The sequence below is a fragment of the Procambarus clarkii genome, chromosome 19, assembly GCF_040958095.1.
Source record: "Procambarus clarkii isolate CNS0578487 chromosome 19, FALCON_Pclarkii_2.0, whole genome shotgun sequence".
In the NCBI taxonomy this organism is placed as follows: Eukaryota; Metazoa; Arthropoda; class Malacostraca; order Decapoda; family Cambaridae; genus Procambarus; species Procambarus clarkii.
Window position 1 is genome coordinate 28,378,087 of NC_091168.1, and position 22,194 is coordinate 28,400,280.

Genomic DNA, 22,194 nt, shown 5'->3' on the forward strand with positions numbered 1-22,194 from the left:
AGTATTATAATAGAGGTTGACCGTGTGTCTGACCTGAGGAAGTCATGGAAGATGAGTTTGACGGTCTGATCAAGCAAGCTGTTGGTAGCCAGCTTGTCCTCATAATAAAAGGCCCAAAGTCCATTCCATGTACCCGCCAAACACCCCGTCTGTTGGTGAATGAAAAACGTTGACACACGACTCACAACTAATGACTTTCGAATATTTTTCGAACAGTGCTTCGCTGAAGACTTTTGTTCGAACCACAACGCTGTAAATGCTTCACCCACGTACTACAAATAATCGCCAACAGAACCTAAACACCGAACATACCCAATGCCTAAATATACTCAGAAAATGCTAATACATGACAATATTCATTTATATTTGAGAAATTTCTGTCTTGAATGAACAGCATGTTAAAATTGTTGAATATGTCTTATGGGGTCGACCGCTGGATGGAATTGAACGCTACAACGGTTGTGGTCTGAGGACGGGTTGTGGTAGCCGCTGCTCGCAGTCGGACGGAGGAACCGAAGAATTTATAAATTGATATCCATTGATATCCATTTATCCATTTATCTTGAGTACAGTTTGAGGTTTGTTAAGTTATGCCTCTTTTGTTTAAGGGTGTTGAATCCTGTCGTTTCTCGAGGTTTACGAAGTCTCTGTGTACGTATTGGTTCCTAACCTTCACTGAAGGACAACCCTACCTCACACTAGGTTGGTTAAAGCAGCGGCCATCCTCCCTACACGCATTTTAACATACTGTGTATTAAAAATTGGGTTGTTCTCATATATAAATTAATATTGTTATACATAATTCTATGTTTAGTTAGGCGAAGGTTAGGTTAGGTTAGGTTAGGTTAGGTTAGGTTAGGTGTTTAGGTTCTGTTGGCGATTATTTGTAGTACGTGGGTTAAGCATTTATGGAACTGTGGTTCGAACAGAGGACGTGTTCGGAAGCACTTGTTCCGGAAGTGTTCGGAAGCACTTGTTCCGGAAGTGTTCGGAAGCACTTGTTCCGGAAGTGTTCGGAAGCACTTGTTCCGGAAGTGTTCGGAAGCACTTGTTCCGGAAGTGTTCGGAAGCACTTGTTCCGGAAGTGTTCGGAAGCACTTGTTCCGGAAGTGTTCGGAAGCACTTGTTCCGGAAGTGTTCGGAAGCACTTGTTCCGGAAGTGTTCGGAAGCACTTGTTCCGGAAGTGTTCGGAAGCACTTGTTCCGGAAGTGTTCGGAAGCACTTGTTCCGGAAGTGTTCGGAAGCACTTGTTCCGGAAGTGTTCGGAAGCACTTGTTCCGGAAGTGTTCGGAAGCACTTGTTCCGGAAGTGTTCGGAAGCACTTGTACCGGAAGTGTTCGGAAGCACCTGTTCCGGAAGTGTTCGGAAGCACTTGTACCGGAAGCGTTCGGAAGCACTTGTTCCGGAAGTGTTCGGAAGCACCTGTTCCGGAAGTGTTCGGAAGCACTTGTACCGGAAGTGTTCGGAAGCACTTGTACCGGAAGACGTCATCAGTTGTGAGTCGTCTGTAAACCGCTTTTCATTCATAAACAGGTGGTTTGGCGGCTGCATTAACGAGCTTGGATCTTTGCATGCGAGGACATGTTGTGAAGCGAAGGATAGTGTCTCTTTGTCTCGCTCAAGGTGGTTGATCTGTGAAACCAATTCCCGGGTAACATAATTGGCGTGGGGCCAATTATGCATATAATTGTATACATGTATCATTCATGTATCAACATATACATGAAAGAGTTAGGGTGCATATTTATAGGAGTTGCCTTATACGAGTCAATAAACCTTCAGCAGTTCACTTAATTCTTATGGTCTTAAAATTGTTATGAATTGTTTCAGCAGGCAGGTTGGAACGAGTTAGTTCTCTCTCTCTCTCTCTCTCTCTCTCTCTCTCTCTCTCTCTCTCTCTCTCTTTCTCCCCCCCTCCCTCTCTCCCCCTCCCTCTCCCTCCCTCCCTCTCCCTCCCTCCCTCTCCCTCCCTCCCTCTCCCTCCCTCCCTCCCTCCCTCCCTCCCTCCCTCTCTCTCTCTCTCTCTCTCTCTCTCTCTCTCTCTCTCTCTCTCTCTCTCTCTCTCTCTCTCTCTCTCTCTCTCTCTCTCTCTCTCTCTCTCTCTCTCTCTCTCTCCTCCCCTGTGCTTCAGCGATTATAATCTGAGGGATTAGAGAATTCTCAATGATTTTGACATTTTATTAATAAGTTTTGAGAAGTCAATATATGTTCCCTGCGGGTTGTCCGGGTCAGCAGCTTACATTATTATACACGAGATGACAACGAAGAAGTTAAACATGATACCACGAGAAATGAGGCACAAGTATCTTGAGGACATTTATAAAGATACCGGAAATGAATGGCACAATATCTACACTGATGGGTCGTCTAATCCCACCAATGGCAAGGCTGGATTGTTGTTGTTATAGATTCAGCTTCTGGGAACAAGTTCCAAGTAGCACGGGCTATGGTGAGCCCGTGGCAAGACTGGAGCAGTATACGCTGTAATTAGGAATAATGCCTTTCAAAACGCAAGTGAAGGAAAAGCAAGTATTGAGAATTAGGCTTCCTCAACGCAAGTCCACTGCGGGCTCACCATAGCCCGTGCTACTTGGAACTCTTTGTTCCAAGTAGCAAATCTTAAATACAAGAACTCATCGCAAGTAGAGCTAACTGCCATTGTTATGGCGTTATGATTTCTTCAAAGAAACTCTCATTGTGCAGTGATCTACTTTGATTCACAGGCAGCACTGCAAAGCCGGTGTGGTGGAAGTGTACCACTGGTGACTGTGTAAGTGTACCGCTGGTGACTGTGTGATTGTACCGCTGGTGACTGTGTAAGTGTACCGCTGGTGACTGTGTGAGTGTACCACAGGTGACTGTGTAAGTGTACCACAGGTGACTGTGTGATTGTACCGCTGGTGACTGTGTAAGTGTACCGCTGGTGACTGTGTAAGTGTACCGCTGGTGACTGTGTAAGTGTACCGCTGGTGACTGTGTGAGTGTACCGCTGGTGACTGTGTGAGTGTACCGCTGGTGACTGTGTGAGTGTACCGCTGGTGACTGTGTGACTGCACCGCTGGTGACTGTGTGACTGCACCGCTGGTGACTGTGTGAGTGTACCGCTGGTGACTGTGTGTGTGTACCGCTGGTGACTGTGTGTGTGTACCGCTGGTGACTGTGTGTGTGTACCGCTGGTGACTGTGTGTGTGTACCGCTGGTGACTGTGTGTGTGTACCGCTGGTGACTGTAAGTGTACCGCTGGTGACTGTGTGAGTGTACCGCTGGTGACTGTGTAAGTGTACCGCTGGTGACTGTGTGAGTGTACCGCTGGTGACTGTGTGAGTGTACCGCTGGTGACTGTGTGAGTGTACCGCTGGTGACTGTGTGAGTGCACCGCTGGTGACTGTGTGAGTGTACCGCTGGTGACTGTGTGTGTGTACCGCTGGTGACTGTGTGTGTACCGCTGGTGACTGTGTGTGTGTACCGCTGGTGACTGTGTGTGTGTACCGCTGGTGACTGTGTGTGTGTACCGCTGGTGACTGTGTGTGTGTACCGCTGGTGACTGTGTGTGTACCGTTGGTGACTGCGTGTGTATACCGCTGGTGACTGTGTGTGTGTACCGCCGGTGACTGTGTGAGTGTACCGCTGGTGACTGTGTGACTGTACCGCTGGTGACTGTGTGACTGTACCGCTGGTGACTGTGAGAGTATACCGCTGGTGACTGTGTGTGTGTACCGCTGGTGACTGTGTGTGTGTACCGCTGGTGACTGTGTGTGTGTACCGCTGGTGACTGTGTAAGTGTACCGCTGGTGACTGTGTGTGTGTACCGCTGGTGACTGTGTGTGTGTACCGCTGGTGACTGTGTGTGTACCGCTGGTGACTGTGTAAGTGTACCGCTGGTGACTGTGTGTGTGTACCGCTGGTGACTGTGTGACTGTACCGCTGGTGACTGTGTGAGTGTACCGCTGGTGACTGTGTGAGTGTACCACAGGTGACTGTGGGATTGTACCGCTGGTGACTGTGTAAGTGTACCGCTGGTGACTGTGTAAGTGTACCGCTGGTGACTGTGTGAGTGTACCGCTGGTGACTGTGTGACTGCACCGCTGGTGACTGTGTGAGTGTACCGCTGGTGACTGTGTGACTGCACCGCTGGTGACTGTGTGAGTGTACCGCTGGTGACTGTGTGTGTGTACCGCTGGTGACTGTGTGTGTGTACCGCTGGTGACTGTGTGTGTGTACCGCTGGTGACTGTGTGTGTGTACCGCTGGTGACTGTGTGTGTGTACCGCTGGTGACTGTAAGTGTACCGCTGGTGACTGTGTGAGTGTACCGCTGGTGACTGTGTAAGTGTACCGCTGGTGACTGTGTGAGTGTACCGCTGGTGACTGTGTGAGTGTACCGCTGGTGACTGTGTGAGTGCACCGCTGGTGACTGTGTGAGTGTACCGCTGGTGACTGTGTAAGTGTACCGCTGGTGACTGTGTGTGTGTACCGCTGGTGACTGTGTGTGTGTACCGCTGGTGACTGTGTGTGTGTACCGCTGGTGACTGTGTGTGTGTACCGCTGGTGACTGTGTGTGTGTACCGCTGGTGACTGTGAGAGTGTACCGCTGGTGACTGAGAGTGTACCGCTGGTGACTGTGAGAGTGTACCGCTGGTGACTGTGAGAGTGTACCGCTGGTGACTGTGTGACTGTACCGCTGGTGACTGTGAGAGTATACCGCTGGTGACTGTGTGTGTGTACCGCTGGTGACTGTGAGTGTGTACCGCTGGTGACTGTGTGTGTGTACCGTTGGTGACTCTGTGTACCGCTGGTGACTGTGTGTGTGTACCGCTGGTGACTGTGTGAGCGTACCGCTGGTGACTGTGTGACTGTACCGCTGGTGACTGTGTGACTGTACCGCTGGTGACTGTGAGAGTGTACCGCTGGTGACTGTGAGAGTGTACCGCTGGTGACTGTGAGAGTGTACCGCTGGTGACTGTGAGAGTGTACCGCTGGTGACTGTGAGAGTGTACCGCTGGCGACTGTGAGAGTGTACCGTTGGTGACTGTGTGACTGTACCGCTGGTGACTGTGTGACTGTACCGCTGGTGACTGTGAGAGTGTACCGCTGGTGACTGTGAGAGTGTACCGTTGGTGACTGTGTGACTGTACCGCTGGTGACTGTGTGAGTGTACCGCTGGTGACTGTGTGACTGTACCGCTGGTGACTGTGAGAGTGTACCGCTGGTGACTGTGAGAGTATACCGCTGGTGACTGTGAGTGTGTACCGCTGGTGACTGTGTGTGTGTACCGCTGGTGACTGTGTGACTGTACCGCTGGTGACTGTGAGAGTGTACCGCTGGTGACTGTGTGAGTGTACCGCTGGTGACTGTGTGAGTGTACCGCTGGTGACTGTGTGAGTGTACCGCTGGTGACTGTGTGAGTGTACCGCTGGTGACTGTGTGACTGTACCGCTGGTGACTGTGTGACTGTACCGCTGGTGACTGTGTGACTGTACCGCTGGTGACTGTGAGAGTGTACCGTTGGTGACTGTGTGTGTGTACCGCTGGTGACTGTGAGAGTGTACCGTTGGTGACTGTGTGTGTGTGTGCCGCTGGTGACTGTGAGAGTGTACCGCTGGTGACTGTGTGTGTGTACCGCTGGTGACTGTGTGACTGCACCGCTGGTGACTGTGTGTGTGTACCGTTGGTGACTGTGTGTGTGTACCGCTGGTGACTGTGTGTGTGTACCGCTGGTGACTGTGTGTGTGTACCGCTGGTGACTGTGTGTGTGTACCGCTGGTGACTGTGTGTGTGTACCGCTGGTGACTGTGTGTGTGTACCGTTGGTGACTGTGTGTGTGTACCGTTGGTGACTGTGTGAGTGTACCGCTGGTGACTGTGTGTGTGTACCGTTGGTGACTGTGTGTGTGTACCGCTGGTGACTGTGTGTGTGTACCGCTGGTGACTGTGTGTGTGTACCGCTGGTGACTGTGTGTGTGTACCGCTGGTGACTGTGTGTGTGTACCGCTGGTGACTGTGTGTGTGTACCGCTGGTGACTGTGTGACTGTACCGCTGGTGACTGTGTGAGTGTACCGCTGGTGACTGTGTGTGTGTACCGTTGGTGACTGTGTGTGTGTACCGCTGGTAACTGTGTGACTGTACCACTGGTGACTGTGTGAGTGTACCGCTGGTGACTGTACCGCTGGTGACTGTAAGTGTACCACTGGTGACTGTGACTGTACCGCTGGTGACTGTAAGTGTACCACTGGTGACTGTGACTGTACCACTGGTGACTGTGTAAGTGTACCGCTGGTGACTGTGTAAGTGTACCGCTGGTGACTGTGTAAGTGTACCGCTGGTGACTGTGTAAGTGTACCGCTGGTGACTGTGTAAGTGTACCGCTGGTGACTGTGTGACTGTACCGCTGGTGACTGTGTGACTGTACCGCTGGTGACTGTGTGACTGTACCGCTGGTGACTGTGACTGTACCCCGGTAGCTGAATGAGTGACAAAGGAGATTGGAGAAACAAAGGGTTAAGTTGACCGGAAAAATGAAGGGATTAAATTTGGACAGAATAGGGAAATTTAACAGAGGACAGAGCGATGATTGGGTTAATGAGAGGAAAATTAACTGGACAGGGAATTGTTTAGGGGAATGAGAGATAGAGGAGGGAGGGAGGGAGGGGAGATAAATGGAGGGGGGGGGGAAGGGGTGGAAGAAGTGAAGGAAAGATTGGAATTGAAAGGGAGATTGGGAGGATGTGGACTGTGGGGAGAGGGGTGAGGATTGGGGAGTTAAGGTACGTAGGGGTGGTGTAGGATTAGGATAGACGGGGGAGTGAGGTGGGGGTGGGGGTGGTGGGGATTGGAGAGGGTATATTGTTCACATGGATTACTGGATTTAAATATGTGGGGGGGGGGGGGGAGGGGGTGTAACTTTATTTGTTGGGGGGGGGGTTGAGGAACCTTGTGAAGGGGGGGGAATTGTGATGGGGGTGCAGTAGGGGAGGTGGGGGGGGAAAGGGAGCAAAGAAGTTGGACAAGTACAGGAGTGGGAATATTGTAGAAATGTGGGATATAGTGAGAGTTATGAGAGCAGGCGGGCTGTCCGCCTTGCTGACACGATGTGTGGGTGTTTGGCAGCTAAGCTAAGCTGGCTCTCACTAGGAGCTGTGAGAGTGTGTGTGTCAAAGGTTCTTAACATGTATTTCAACATAAATGGGTACTTGAGTACATGTTCTGTATTTTCGTGAGGGGATATCCGGTCTGTATTTTATCGTGGAATTATGTATTGCAGGGAATTATGTATTGTGGGGCTTGGGTTTCATTGAGTAGGTCCAGGCATTTGGGCCACCAGCTGTGGGAGCGGGGCGTCTCATCTTGGGCCACCAGCTGTGGGAGCGGGGCGTCTCATCTTGGGGCCACCAGCTGTGGGAGTGGGGCGTCTCATCTTGGGCCACCAGCTGTGGGAGCGGGGCGTCTCATCTTGGGCCACCAGCTGTGGGAGCGGGGCGTCTCATCTTGGGCCACCAGCTGTGGGAGTGGGGCGTCTCATCTTGGGCCACCAGCTGTGGGAGTGGGGCGTCTCATCTTGGGCCACCAGCTGTGGGAGTGGGGCGTCTCATCTTGGACCACCAGCTGTGGGAGTGGGGCGTCTCATCTTGGGCCACCAGCTGTGGGAGTGGGGCGTCTCATCTTGGGCCACCAGCTGTGGGAGTGGGGCGTCTCATCTTGGGCCACCAGCTGTGGGAGCGGGGCGTCTCATCTTGGGCCACCAGCTGTGGGAGCGGGGCGTCTCATCTTGGGCCACCAGCTGTGGGAGTGGGGCGTCTCATCTTGGACCACCAGCTGTGGGAGTGGGGCGTCTCATCTTGGGCCACCAGTTGTGGGAACGTGGCGGCTCATCTTGGAGTAATCTTTCTAACATTGGGTCTTCTAACATTAACCGTGATGGCTCAGGGAGTCCCGACCAACTGTGAGAAATCAGTTCCAAGCTGCTTTCTCCTTCCTAATGAGCTCTTGGGGGGGGGGCGATTCCTTTCATTCAGGATCATTTTGTTATCTGTGGTTCAGCGAAGACACTGCCTTTGACCTCTGCCTCAGGCAGCTTAGGCAAGACGTCTTGAAGGCACCTCAAGGCTCCCGACTCCTTATCTAGAGCCGATACACATTGTCTCATAAATCCAATTTTTATGTGCAGTTTTGGCATCTGAGTTCCCCAGTGGCTACTACTGGACATTTAAGTTAATCCGCAGTGGATTAAATGCAAATTCCCCAGTCCCCCCAGACTGGGGGGACTGGGGAAGAGGGGGGGCTTGAGCCAGGCAGACAACATGGTGGTGTGTCTGCTGCCAACAGCAGACACAGACACCTGTCAAGAGTCATATATATACACCCAAGACAGGCACAGACAGCTGAACACCCCCAACAAGCAAAGTTACCGGGGACAGTTTTACTGAAAGGTAATTGGCTTCTGACAGACGTAAACACACCAAACTGATGGCCAACACAGAGCTAAACAGGAGGACCAAACATGGACATAGAAACAGTGGAGGCAAAGAAGGGTTCAAGTGGCAAAATGTATGGGTAGTTAAGACTACTAGTGTTAGGACACCCCCACACTACACAGGGGGGACCCCACACTACACAGGGGGGACCCCACACTACAGGGGGGGACCCCACACTACAGGGGGGACGCCACACTACACGGGGGGACCCCACACTACAGGGGGGACCCCACACTACAGGGGGGACCCCACACTACAGGGGGGACCCCACACTACAGGGGGGACCCCACACTACAGGGGGGACCCCACACTACAGGGGGGACCCCACACTACAGGGGGGACCCCACACTACAGGGGGGACCCCACACTACAGGGGGGACCCCACTCTTTAGGGGGGACCCCACTCTTTAGGGGGGACCCCACACTACAGGGGGGACCCCACACTACAGGGGGGACCCCACACTACAGGGGGGACCCCACACTACACGGGGGGGACCCCACACCACAGGGGGGGACCCCACACTACAGGGGGGACCCCACACCACAGGGGGGACCCCACACCACACGGGGGGGACCCCACACCACAAGGGGGGGACCCCACACTACAGGGGGGACCCCACACTACAGGGGGGACCCCACACTACAGGGGGGACCCCACACTACAAGGGAACCCCACACTACAGGGGGGACCCCACACCACAGGGGGGACCCCACACCACAGGGGGGACCCCACACCACAGGGGGTACCCCACACTACAGGGGGGACCCCACACCACAGGAGGGGGACCCCATACCACAGGAGGGGGACCCCATACCACAGGGGGGGGACCCCACACCACAGGGGGGGACCCCACACCACAGGGGGACCCCACACTACAGGGGGGACCCCACACCACAGGGGGACCCCACACCACAGGGGGACCCCACACTACAGGGGGGACCCACACTACAGGGGGGACCCCACACTACAGGGGGGGACCCCACACTACAGGGGGGGACCCCACACTACAGGGGGGGACCCACACTACAGGGGGGACCCCACACTTCAGGGGGGACCCCACACTACAGGGGGGACCCCACACCACAGGGGGACCCCACACTACAGGGGGGACCCACACTACAGGGGGGACCCCACACTACAGGGGGGGACCCACACTACAGGGGGGACCCCACACTACAGGGGGGACCCCACACTACAGGGGGGACCCCACACCACAGGGGGGACCCCACACCACAGGGGGGACCCCACACCACAGGGGGGGACCCCACACCACAGGGGGGGGACCCCACACCACAGGGGGGTACCCCACACCACAGGGGGTACCCCACACCACAGGGGGGACCCCACACCACAGGGGGTACCCCACATCACAGGGGGGACCCCACACCACAGGAGGGGGACCCCACACCACAGGGGGGGGGACCCCACACCACAGGGGGGGACCCCACACCACAGGGGGGTACCCCACATCACAGGGGGGACCCCACACTACAGGGGGGACCACACGCCACAGGGGGACCCCACACTACAGGGGGGGACCCCACACCACAGGGGGACCCCACACCACAGGGGGGACCCCACACCACAGGGGGGGGGACCCCCATACCACAGGGGGGTACCCCACACCACAGGGGGGACCCCACACCACAGGGGGACCCCACACCACAGGGGGGGACCCCACACCACAGGGGGGACCCCACACCACAGGGGGGATCCCACACCACAGGGGGGACCCCACACCACAGGGGGGACCCCACACCACAGGGGGGACCCCACACCACAGGGGGGGGACCCCACACCACGGGGGGGACCCCACACCACAGGGGGGACCCCACACCACAGGGGGGGACCCCACACCACAGGGGGACCCCACACCACAGGGGGGACCCCACACCACAGGGGGGGACCCCACACCACAGGGGGGGACCCCACACCACAGGGGGGACCCCACACCACAGGGGGGGGGACCCCCATACCACAGGGGGGTACCCCACATCACAGGGGGGACCCCACACTACAGGGGGGACCACACGCCACAGGGGGACCCCACACTACAGGGGGGGACCCCACACCACAGGGGGACCCCACACTACAGGGGGGACCCCACACCACAGGGGGGACCCCACACCACAGGGGGGGGACCCCCATACCACAGGGGGGACCCCACACCACAGGGGGACCCCACACCACAGGGGGGGACCCCACACCACAGGGGGGACCCCACACCACAGGGGGGACCCCACACCACAGGGGGGGACCCCACACTACAGGGGGGGACCCCACACCACAGGGGGGACCCCACACCACAGGGGGGACCCCACACCACAGGGGGGGGGACCCCCATACCACAGGGGGGTACCCCACACCACAGGGGGGACCCCACACCACAGGGGGACCCCACACCACAGGGGGGGACCCCACACCACAGGGGGGACCCCACACCACAGGGGGGACCCCACACCACAGGGGGGACCCCACACCACAGGGGGGACCCCACACCACAGGGGGGGACCCCACACCACAGGGGGGACCCCACACCACAGGGGGGGGACCCCACACCACGGGGGGGACCCCACACCACAGGGGGGGGACCCCACACCACAGGGGGGGGACCCCACACCACAGGGGGGGGACCCCACACCACAGGGGGACCCCACACCACAGGGGGGACCCCACACCACAGGGGGGGACCCCACACCACAGGGGGGGACCCCACACCACAGGTGACCCCACACCACAGGTGACCCCAACCTACAGGGGGACCCCACACCACAGGGGGGACCCCACACCACAGGTGACCCCAACCTACAGGGGGACTCCACACCACAGGTGACCCCAACCTACAGGGGGACCCCACACCACAGGTGACCCCAACCTACAGGGGGACCCCACACCACAGGTGACCCCAACCCACAAGGGGACCCCACACCGAAGGCCTGTGTGCAACGTTGCAAGGGGGATAGTTATGGGCCCCAAAACTGAAGTCATATGCATGGCTAGCAACAGCTGTCTGTGTGTGATGGGGGGGGGGAGGGGGGGCAGGGTGATCAGGGACCTTGCGAAGCCTCCAAAGTGCTGCATTGTTTGTTGCACGGAAAACATACGTTTCATTACCTTGCACTTGCCGAGGTTGAAATCTTGAAACCTTTTATTGAACCAATCCCACAAGTTCCTTCAGATTCTGGAGTTACGTGTTTATTTTTCATTTAGATTATGTACACACACAGTATATATATATATATATATATATATATATATATATATATATATATATATATATATATATATATATATATATATATATACATCTTTCCAAGATCATGGTGGCTTTATTTAATAAACTGTTTACGAGCAAATCGAAATTACTGATATTTATAAACAACCACGGAAGGACTTCTCATAAACTGTTTAAATCAGTGTAAACAAAGACACCGTGGTTGTGCAAAGATGTAAAGGTTTCGTCAGTAGGTGGGTGAGGACACTTGGCCTTGGTTACTAGGTGTACGAATACTTGCAAACTGTTAATAGGTATTATTGCTTGGGTCTTTAGGTAGATTACTGAAGTGGGTAGGTGTGTTAATGGGCTGGTGTGTCATTGGACAGGTGTGTTAATGGGCAGGTGTGTTAATGGGCAGGTGTGTTAATGGACAGGTGTGTTAATGGACAGGTGTGTTAATGGACAGGTGTGTTAATGGACAGGTGTGTTAATGGGTAGGTGTGTCATTGGACAGGTGTGTTAATGGGCAGGTGTGTTAATGGGCAGGTGTGTTAATGGACAGGTGTGATAATGGGCAGGTGTGTCATTGGACAGGTGTGTTAATGGGCAGGTGTGTTAATGGGCAGGTGTGTTAATGTACAGGTGTGTAGTGACAAATGTTGTCTCCCACAGGCAGTGAGTGAGTGGCCGGGCGCTGTGATGCTGGGCCAGCGGCGGCACCCTCTCCCGCCCGCCCACGCCCCGCCCCACGCCCACAGACAGCACATCGTGGGCGTGCCGAGCGCCGGCGCGCCGGGGGTGGGCGTGAAGCTGATGCAGGAGCCGGGATTCGCCGCCCACGACACCCACCTCTACACCCGCGACTACCAGCAGCCGCCCCGCCACCGGGTGGAGCCCGCCGCCGGCCGCCCGCCCGAGGGCTACCTAGCGCAGGGGCTGCTGCAGGGGGCTCAGGGCGGGCTGGGCACGCCCTTAGGGCTGAGACACCCCGCTGGGGGAGTGCCCATGGCTGAGGACGACCCCAGGAGGCAGCGGGCGCTCTCCCCCGGCTCCCAACACTCCGCGGCGGCGACGTTCTTCGCAAGGTAAGTTCAAGCCCCGTTCCTGTTATTTCAGCTTCTGCAAGCACAGTGCCTGCTTAAAAGCACAGTGCATGCATAAAAGCACAGTGCATGCACAAAAGCACAGTGCCTGCACAAAAGCACAGTGCATGCATAAAAGCACAGTGCATGCACAAAAGCACAGTGCATGCACAAAAGCACAGTGCCTGCACAAAAGCACAGTGCATGCATAAAAGCACAGTGCATGCACAAAAGCACAGTGCATGCACAAAAGCACAGTGCATGCACAAAAGCACAGTGCATGCATAAAAGCACAGTGCATGCACAAAAGCACAGTGCATGCATAAAAGCACAGTGCATGCATAAAAGCACAGTGCATGCACAAAAGCACAGTGCCTGCACAAAAGCACAGTGCATGCATAAAAGCACAGTGCCTGCATAAAAAGCACAGTGCATGCACAAAAGCACAGTGCATGCACAAAAGCACAGTGCCTGCACAAAAGCACAGTGCATGCATAAAAGCACAGTGCATGCACAAAAGCACAGTGCATGCACAAAAGCACAGTGCATGCACAAAAGCACAGTGCATGCACAAAAGCACAGTGCCTGCATAAAAGCACAGTGCATGCATAAAAGCACAGTGCATGCACAAAAGCACAGTGCATGCATAAAAGCACAGTGCCTGCATAAAAGCACAGTGCCTGCACAAAAGCACAGTGCCTGCATAAAAGCACAGTGCATGCATAAAAGCACAGTGCATGCACAAAAGCACAGTGCATGCACAAAAGCACAGTGCCTGCATAAAAGCACAGTGCATGCATAAAAGCACAGTGCATGCACAAAAGCACAGTGCATGCACAAAAGCACAGTGCATGCACAAAAGCACAGTGCCTGCACAAAAGCACAGTGCATGCACAAAAGCACAGTGCCACACACAAAAAGCACAGTGCCTGCATAAAAGCACAGTGCCACACAAAAAGCACAGTGCCTGCATAAAAAGCACAGTGCATGCACAAAAGCACAGTGCCACACACAAAAAGCACAGTGCCTGCATAAAAAGCACAGTGCATGCACAAAAGCACAGTGCCACACACAAAAAGCACAGTGCCTGCATAAAAGCACAGTGCCTAAAAGCACAGTGCCTGCCTTGTAAAGCACAGCGTCAGCAAGCAGAGTGCCTGCAGGGGCAACATGTGCAGGATCCCTCCAGCTATCACCATGAAAAACAAACAAACAAAACCCACAACAAATCATAATAATCATAACATCAATCAAAATAGATGGATGACCTTGATGGCGCCCCCAACACGCGCGTGTGTGTGTACTCACCTAGTTGTGTCTGCAGGATCGAGCATTGACTCTTGGATCCCGCCTTTCGAGCATCGGTTGTTTACAGCAATGACTCCTGTCCCATTTCCCTATCATACCTGGTTTTAAAATTATGAATAGTATTTGCTTCCACAACCTGTTCCTGAAGTGCATTCCATTTCCCCACTACTCTCACGCTAAAAGAAAACTTCCTAACATCTCTCTGACTCATCTGAGTTTCAAGCTTCCATCCATGTCCCCTCGTTCTGTTACTATTCCGTGTGAACATTTCGTCTATGTCCACTCTGTCAATCCCTCTGAGTATCTTATACGTTCCTATCATGTTCCCCCTCTCCCTTCTTCTTTCTAGTGTCGTAAGGCACAGTTCCCTCAGGCGCGCCTCATACCCCATCCCTCGTAGCTCTGGGACGAGTCTCGTTGCAAACCTCTGAACATTTTCCAGTTTCATTATATGCTTCTTCAGATGGGGACTCCATGATGAGGCGGCATACTCTAAGACTGGCCTCACGTAGGCAGTGTAAAGCGCCCTAAATGCCTCCTTACTTAGGTTTCTGAATGACGTTCTAACTTTTGCCAGTGTAGAGTACGCTGCTGTCGTTATCCTATTTATATGTGAATCAGGAGATAGATTAGGTGTTACGTCCACCCCCAGGTCTCTTTCGCGCGCCGTCACAGGTAGGCTGTTCCCCTTCATTGTGTACTGTCCCTTTGGTCTCCTATCTCCTAGTCCCATTTCCATAACTTTACATTTGCTCGTGTTGAATTCTAGTAGCCTTTTCTCTGACCATCTCGGCAACCTGTCCAGGTCCTCTTGGAGGATCCTGCAATCCTCATCTGTCACAACTCTTCTCATCAACTTTGCCTCATCCGCAAACATCGACATGTAGGACTCTACGCCTGTAAACATGTCGTTAACATATACAAGAAATAGAATTGGTCCCAGCACCGATCCTTGTGGTACTCCACTTGTTACTGTTCGCCAGTCCGACTTCTCGCCCCTTACCGTAACTCTTTGGCTCCTTCCTGTTAGGTAGTTCCTTATCCATGCTAGGACCTTTCCCCCCACCCCCGCCTGCCTCTCGAGCTTGAACAGCAGTCTCATGTGCGGTACTGTATCAAAGGCTTTCTGGCAGTCCAGAAATATTCAGTCTGCCCAACCATCTCTGTCCTGTCTTATCCTCGTTATTTTATCATAGAATTCCAGAAGGTTTGTTAGGCACGCTTTCCCTGTCCAGAACCCATGTTGGTGTTTGTTCACAAACCTAATGTTCTCCAGGTGTGCAACCAGTCGTAGCCTAATTATTCTTTCCAGTATTTTACAGGGGATGCTTGTCAGTGATACAGGTCTATAGTTAAGTGCCTCCTCCCTATCGCCTTTCTTGAAGATCGGCACGACATTTGCCTTCTTCCAGCAACTGGGCAATTCTCCTGACATAAGTGACTCATTAAAGATCATTGCCAGAGGCATGCTGAGGGCCTGCGCTGCTTCTTTTATTATCCACGGTGATACTTTGTCTGGTCCAACTGCTTTAGTTGCATCTAGAGTTGTCAACTGTTTCATTACCTCCTCTGCTGTCGCCTCTATATCTGATAGTCTTTCATCTAGGATAACCCCTTCCAACAATGGGAGCTGCTCAGGCTCGGTCGTGAACACTCCATGGAAACTGGCATACAGTGCCTCGCAGATTTCCTTGTCGCTTTCAGTATATGCCCGCTCTGTCTTCCTTAGTCTTGTCACTTGGTCGTTCACCGACATCTTTCTTCTTATATGACTGTGTAGTAACTTAGGTTGTTTTTTCGCTTTGATTGCAAGATCGTTCTCATAGTCCCTTTCCGATGTTCGTCTTATGTTAATATAATCGTTCCTAGCTCTGTTGCATCTGATCCTGTTGTCCTCTGTCCTTTGTCTTCTGTACTTCCTCCACTCCCGCCTGCTGGCCATTTTTGCTTCCCGACACTGTCTATTAAACCGTGTGTGTGTGTGTGTGTGTGTGTGTGTGTGTGTGTGTGTGTGTGTGTGTGTGTGTGTGTGTGTGTGTGTGTGTGTGTGTGTGTGTGACAGAACACGAGACTGGTGCTTGTTTGGATAAACATTTCTCAGCCACTTGGGCTGGACGGTATAGAGCGACGGTCTCGCTTCATGCAGGTCGGCGTTCAATCCCCGACTGTCCACAAGTGGTTGGGCACCATTCCTTTCCCTCCCCGTCCCATCCCAAATCCTTATCCTGATCTCTTCCCAGTGTTATATAGTCGTAATGGCTTGGCGCTAGCTCCTCATAGCTCCCTTCCCTTCCCTTCCCCCTTCCCCTACACCCCATCCCCCCAAGGTAAACCCCCTCCCTCAACCCCCCCCTACCCGTCACTCAAACCCCCCCCCCCCCACACACACACAACAGACCAAGGGCTCAACGCCCCCCAATCACCGAGCGACAAACCAGTAATTAACGCGAGGTTAGCTACCCAGTGCCAGCAACAACAGCCCCGTCGATCATTACCTGTCCTGGACGGTAATGATCAAGTCTCCACACCGTCACATTACCCCCCTCCCCCTGTCCCCTTACCCTTCCGTCTACACCTGTGTATAAGTGACCAAACAAAGCAATTAACGGTCAGGAGACAATAGTTCCGCTTGAGAATGGTTCAGATCACAATACAACGGTGAAGGGGACACCTGTGTAGGTGAAGGGAGAGGACACCTGTTGTAGGTGAAGGGAGAGGACACCTGTTGTAGGTGAAGGGAGAGGACACCTGTTGTAGGTGAAGGGAGAGGACACCTGTTGTAGGTGAAGGGAGAGGACACCTGTTGTAGGTGAAGGGAGAGGACACCTGTTGTAGGGGAAGGGAGAGGACACCTGTTGTAGGTGAAGGGAGAGGACACCTGTTGTAGGTGAAGGGAGAGGACACCTGTTGTAGGTGAAGGGAGAGGACACCTGTTGTAGGTGAAGAGAGAGGACACCTGTTGTAGGGGAAGGGAGAGGACACCTGTTGTAGGTGAAGGGAGAGGACACCTGTTGTAGGTGAAGGGAGAGGACACCTGTTGTAGGTGAAGGGAGAGGACACCTGTTGTAGGTGAAGAGAGAGGACACCTGTTGTAGGGGAAGGGAGAGGACACCTGTTGTAGGTGAAGGGAGAGGACACCTGTTGTAGGTGAAGGGAGAGGACACCTGTTGTAGGTGAAGAGAGAGGACACCTGTTGTAGGGGAAGGGAGAGGACACCTGTTGTAGGTGAAGGGAGAGGACACCTGTTGTAGGTGAAGGGAGAGGACACCTGTTGTAGGTGAAGGGAGAGGACACCTGTTGTAGGTGAAGAGAGAGGACACCTGTTGTAGGGGAAGGGAGAGGACACCTGTTGTAGGTGAAGGGAGAGGACACCTGTTGTAGGTGAAGGGAGAGGACACCTGTTGTAGGTGAAGAGAGAGGACACCTGTTGTAGGGGAAGGGAGAGGACACCTGTTGTAGGTGAAGGGAGAGGACACCTGTTGTAGGTGAAGGGAGAGGACACCTGTTGTAGGTGAAGGGAGAGGACACCTGTTGTAGGTGAAGGGAGAGGACACCTGTTGTAGGTGAAGGGAGAGGACACCTGTTGTAGGTGAAGGGAGAGTACACCTGTTGTAGGGGAAGGGAGAGGACACCTGTTGTAGGTGAAGGGAGAGGACACCTGTTGTAGGTGAAGGGAGAGGACACCTGTTGTAGGTGAAGAGAGAGGACACCTGTTGTAGGTGAAGGGAGAGGACACCTGTTGTAGGTGAAGGGAGAGGACACCTGTTGTAGGTGAAGGGAGAGGACACCTGTTGTAGGTGAAGGGAGAGGACACCTGTTGTAAGTGAAGGGAGAGGACACCTGTTGTAGGTGAAGAGAGAGGACACCTGTTGTAGGGGAAGGGAGAGGACACCTGTTGTAGGTGAAGGGAGAGGACACCTGTTGTAGGTGAAGGAAGAGGACACCTGTTGTAGGTGAAGGGAGAGGACACCTGTTGTAGGTGAAGGGAGAGGACACCTGTTGTAGGTGAAGGGAGAGGACACCTGTGTAGGTGAAGGGAGAGGACACCTGTGTAGGTGAAGGGAGAGGACACCTGTTGTAGGTGAAGGGAGAGGACACCTGTTGTAGGTGAAGGGAGAGGACACCTGTTGTAGGTGAAGGGAGAGGACACCTGTTGTAGGTGAAGGGAGAGGACACCTGTTGTAGGTGAAGGGAGAGGACACCTGTGTAGGTGAAGGGAGAGGACACCTGTGTAGGTGAAGGGAGAGGACACCTGTGTAGGTGAAGGGAGAGGACACCTGTTGTATGGGAAGGGAGGGGACACCTGTTGTAGGACACCTGTGTAGGTGAAGGGATTCACGAAGCAGTTACGCAAGCACTTACGAACGTGTACATCTTTCCTCAATCTTTGGCGGCTTTGGTTACATTTATTATAAACAGTTTACAAGCATGAAAACTTGCCAATCAACTGTTGTTATTGTTATAAACAGCCTCCTGGTGCTTCGGAGCTCATTAACTGTTTAATAATTGTAAACAAAGCCGCCAAAGATTGAGAAAAGACGTATAGGTTCGAAAGTGCTTGCGTAACTGTTTCGTGAATCTGGCTCCAAGCCTGGCGTAAGTCCAGCTGTGTGTTGGGACTCGCCGTTTTCTTTAGGCCGGTTTGGCTTTGTTTATTCTGTCCCTTTACGCCAATTTCTTCACCTGTTGTGATGAGTCCTTTATTTATTCTGCATTATCTATTATTATTTGTTTATTCTGCGTCAGTATATTGGCTAATGGGGCCATCAGTATATTGTCTAATGGGGCCATCAGTATATTGTCTAATGGGGCCATCAGTATATTGTCTAATGGGGCCATCAGTATATTGTCTAATGGGGCCATCAGTATATTGTCTAATGGGGCCATCAGTATATTGTCTAATGGGGCCATCAGTATATTGTCTAATGGGGCCATCAGTATATTGTCTAATGGGGCCATCAGTATATTGTCTAATGGGGCCATCAGTATATTGTCTAATGGGGCCATCAGTATATTGTCTAATGGGGCCTCAGGGTTTTTTTTTTATAATGTGTGTTATTTGAAAGGTTTGTTGGTGCTTAGGTTATATATATATGGTTTATATAGGTTGTAAGGTAGTTTATGAACTTGTAATTGTTGCTGTGGTATTGTTGGCCAGTAGCGAGTTAGAGTGGCTGGCACTCCACTTCTGCCTTCCTTGTGGCACTCCACTTCTGCCTTCCTTGTGGCACTCCACTTCTGCCTTCCTTGTGGCACTCCACTTCTTCCTTCCTTGTGGCACTCCACTTGTTCCTTGTGGCACTCCACTTCTGCCTTCCTTCCTTGTGGCACTCCACTTCTTCCTTCCTTGTGGCACTCCACTTGTTCCTTGTGGCACTCCACTTCTGCCTTCCTTCCTTGTGGCACTCCACTTCTGCCTTCCTTGTGGCACTCCACTTCTTCCTTCCTTGTGGCACTCCACTTCTTCCTTCCTTGTGGCACTCCACTTCTTCCTTCCTTGTGGCACTCCACTTCTGCCTTCCTTGTGGCACTCCACTTCTTCCTTCCTTGTGGCACTCCACTTCTTCCTTCCTTGTGGCACTCCACTTGTTCCTTGTGGCACTCCACTTCTGCCTTCCTTCCTTGTGGCACTCCACTTCCTTGTGGCACTCCACTTCCTTGTGGCACTCCACTTCCTTGTGGCACTCCACTTCCTTGTGGCACTCCACTTCCTTGTGGCACTCCACTTCTTTGTGGCACTCCACTTCCTTGTGGCACTCCACTTCCTTGTGGCACTCCACTTCCTTGTGGCACTCCACTTCCTTGTGGCACTCCACTTCCTTGTGGCACTCCACTTCCTTGTGGCACTCCACTTCCTTGTGGCACTCCACTTCCTTGTGGCACTCCACTTCCTTGTGGCACTCCACTTCCTTGTGGCACTCCACTTCCTTCCTTGTGGCACTCCACTTCCTTCCTTGTGGCACTCCACTTCCTTCCTTGTGGCACTCCACTTCCTTCCTTGTGGCACTCCACTTCCTTCCTTGTGGCACTCCACTTCCTTCCTTGTGGCACTCCACTTCCTTGTGGCACTCCACTTCCTTGTGGCACTCCACTTCCTTCCTTGTGGCACTCCACTTCCTTCCTTGTGGCACTTCACTTCCTTCCTTGTGGCACTCCACTTCCTTCCTTGTGGCACTCCACTTCCTTCCTTGTGGCACTCCACTTCCTTCCTTGTGGCACTCCACTTCCTTGTGGCACTACACTTCTTTCTTCCTTGTGGCACTCCACTTTTCAAATTGATTTTGTCGCCTAATTAAGTGCCAACACGTGAGTTTATACAGCTGTTGTATTTGTCCGTGAAGCTGCTGAGTGTTGGAGTGACTGCGGTTGATATCGGCCCCAGAGGGGGGGGGGAGGGTGGTCAGGTCGGGTCCTGGTGAGGGATATAAGACATGCCGATAAAGATTATTGTACCTCCAGTCGCTTGCATCTTAAGGGTTGCCAGGCAGGAAGTGGCCCCCCTTGAAACGACTCTCGATTTCGAGGTGAGGTTCTCGTGGCAGCTGTCGGGGTGACCTCTTAACCCCGTCCAGAGGTCACCTCTCTTGACCTCGAATAGTTGAATATTCATTGATTAATAATATTATAGCATTCTCACACAGACAGATGGCTCGATGCGGACAGGTTGAGAAAAGGCTGACGGTGTCTTGTGAAGGATATTGTTATGGACGGGTGGAGGAGAGAGACTGGCGGAATGTGTGGACAGGTTGACAGGGGCTGTATGGACAGGCTGCAGAAGCAAAAGAAAATGTCCGGTGTTCGAATCCCCCTACAAATAATAATAGTAATCAAGCACTATAGCCTCTGGTTAGTACAGTCCTCCCTGGCTAGCGTCTCCAAGGAGCAAGGAAGACTCCCAGCTCCTTAAAGGCGTTGATAGCGACCTACCTGCGTCGCCTGGAATCCCAAAAGGTTATCAAAAGGTGATGTTTGTCCTTGTGGGCTTCCGGAGAAGGTCCCCCTGTCATAAGCCTTAAAGTCAACTTGAACAGCCCTCAATATGAGGCGAGAGGGAAGGGAAAGGAACGATGATATGGGAAAGGAAGATGGAGGAAAAGAAATTAGGGAAGGTTTGGGGTGGTTGGTATGGGGAAAGTTGAGAAATGTTTTTTTTGTTTTGTCTAAATAGCATATATATAATATTATACATTTTCTTCTGTCCTCCGTGGACAGGGTTAGAGATCTGTTAAACATATAGCTCGGTGATTTATTGAACAATCAACCATAGAAGGTGATTGTGTAGTGCTTTTAAAAATACTAATCTAACCTACATAGATAAATACATACACATTTACCTCTGTCCTACATATACAGTGTTCGAGGTACCTTTTACATAGTGTCATTTATGTGCTTTTACAAAGGTAGACGAGGAATGGAAGGGAACGTGATAGAGGGGGGGGCGATGGAAGAGGTCGGAAGACGGAGGGGAATGGATGGGTGGTGAGGGGAAAGGTGTTGAGGAAGAGGAAAGGAAGTAAGTTCTGGAATGGGGTTAAATGAGGGAAGGACGCCATGGGAGGGCTGGACAAGGACTGGGCGTGGACGGAATAGGATTAGTAAGGATGGAATAGGATAAGTAGGGCGGAAAGTGCTGGGGAGAAATAATGGAAAGGGAGGATGAAGACAGGAGAGTACGGTAGTTGAGAGAGAGAAGGGGAAGAAGTTGAATAGGGATGGGAGGGCAAGGAGACGAGGGTTGAAACAACAGGAGGAACAGTAAATAAAAGTAAAAAGAATTGAAGAGTAGACTGAATGTGTAAGAGGACAAGATGAGTAGGGGTCAAGAGGAGAGGAAAGAGAGAGAGAGAGAGAGGGGGTAGGACTCAGGACCATGTAGGAACTCACATATATACATCCAGTGGGCGACAAAGAACATTTGTTGTGTAGTCAAGCAGTTAGCTTACGGAAGGGGCAGTAAGGGAGGCCGCGGCTTCCTGTACTGTTCCCGGGGAGGAAGCTTCGTTTATCTCGGGAATATATGTGTGTATCTCCGGAGCTGTTTGGGCTCGCGCTTCTCGTGTAAAGGTTATTGATATCAACGCGGTCGTGTAGTTCCTCTTGTATTGGGCTGGCGAGT

General features: G+C 52.9%; 1 protein-coding gene across 1 annotated transcript in view; it reads left to right on the top strand.

Moving 5' to 3' along the window:
• LOC123757380 (uncharacterized) overlaps positions 1-22,194 on the top strand; it is a 759,793-nt gene that overhangs the window by 104,590 nt on the left and 633,009 nt on the right. Inside the window, exon 2 of the mRNA XM_069327407.1 lies at positions 12,361-12,773. Coding sequence (XP_069183508.1) covers positions 12,388-12,773 — 386 coding nt within the window. The 5' untranslated portion in view covers positions 12,361-12,387. The remainder of the gene's footprint in view (positions 1-12,360; positions 12,774-22,194) is intronic.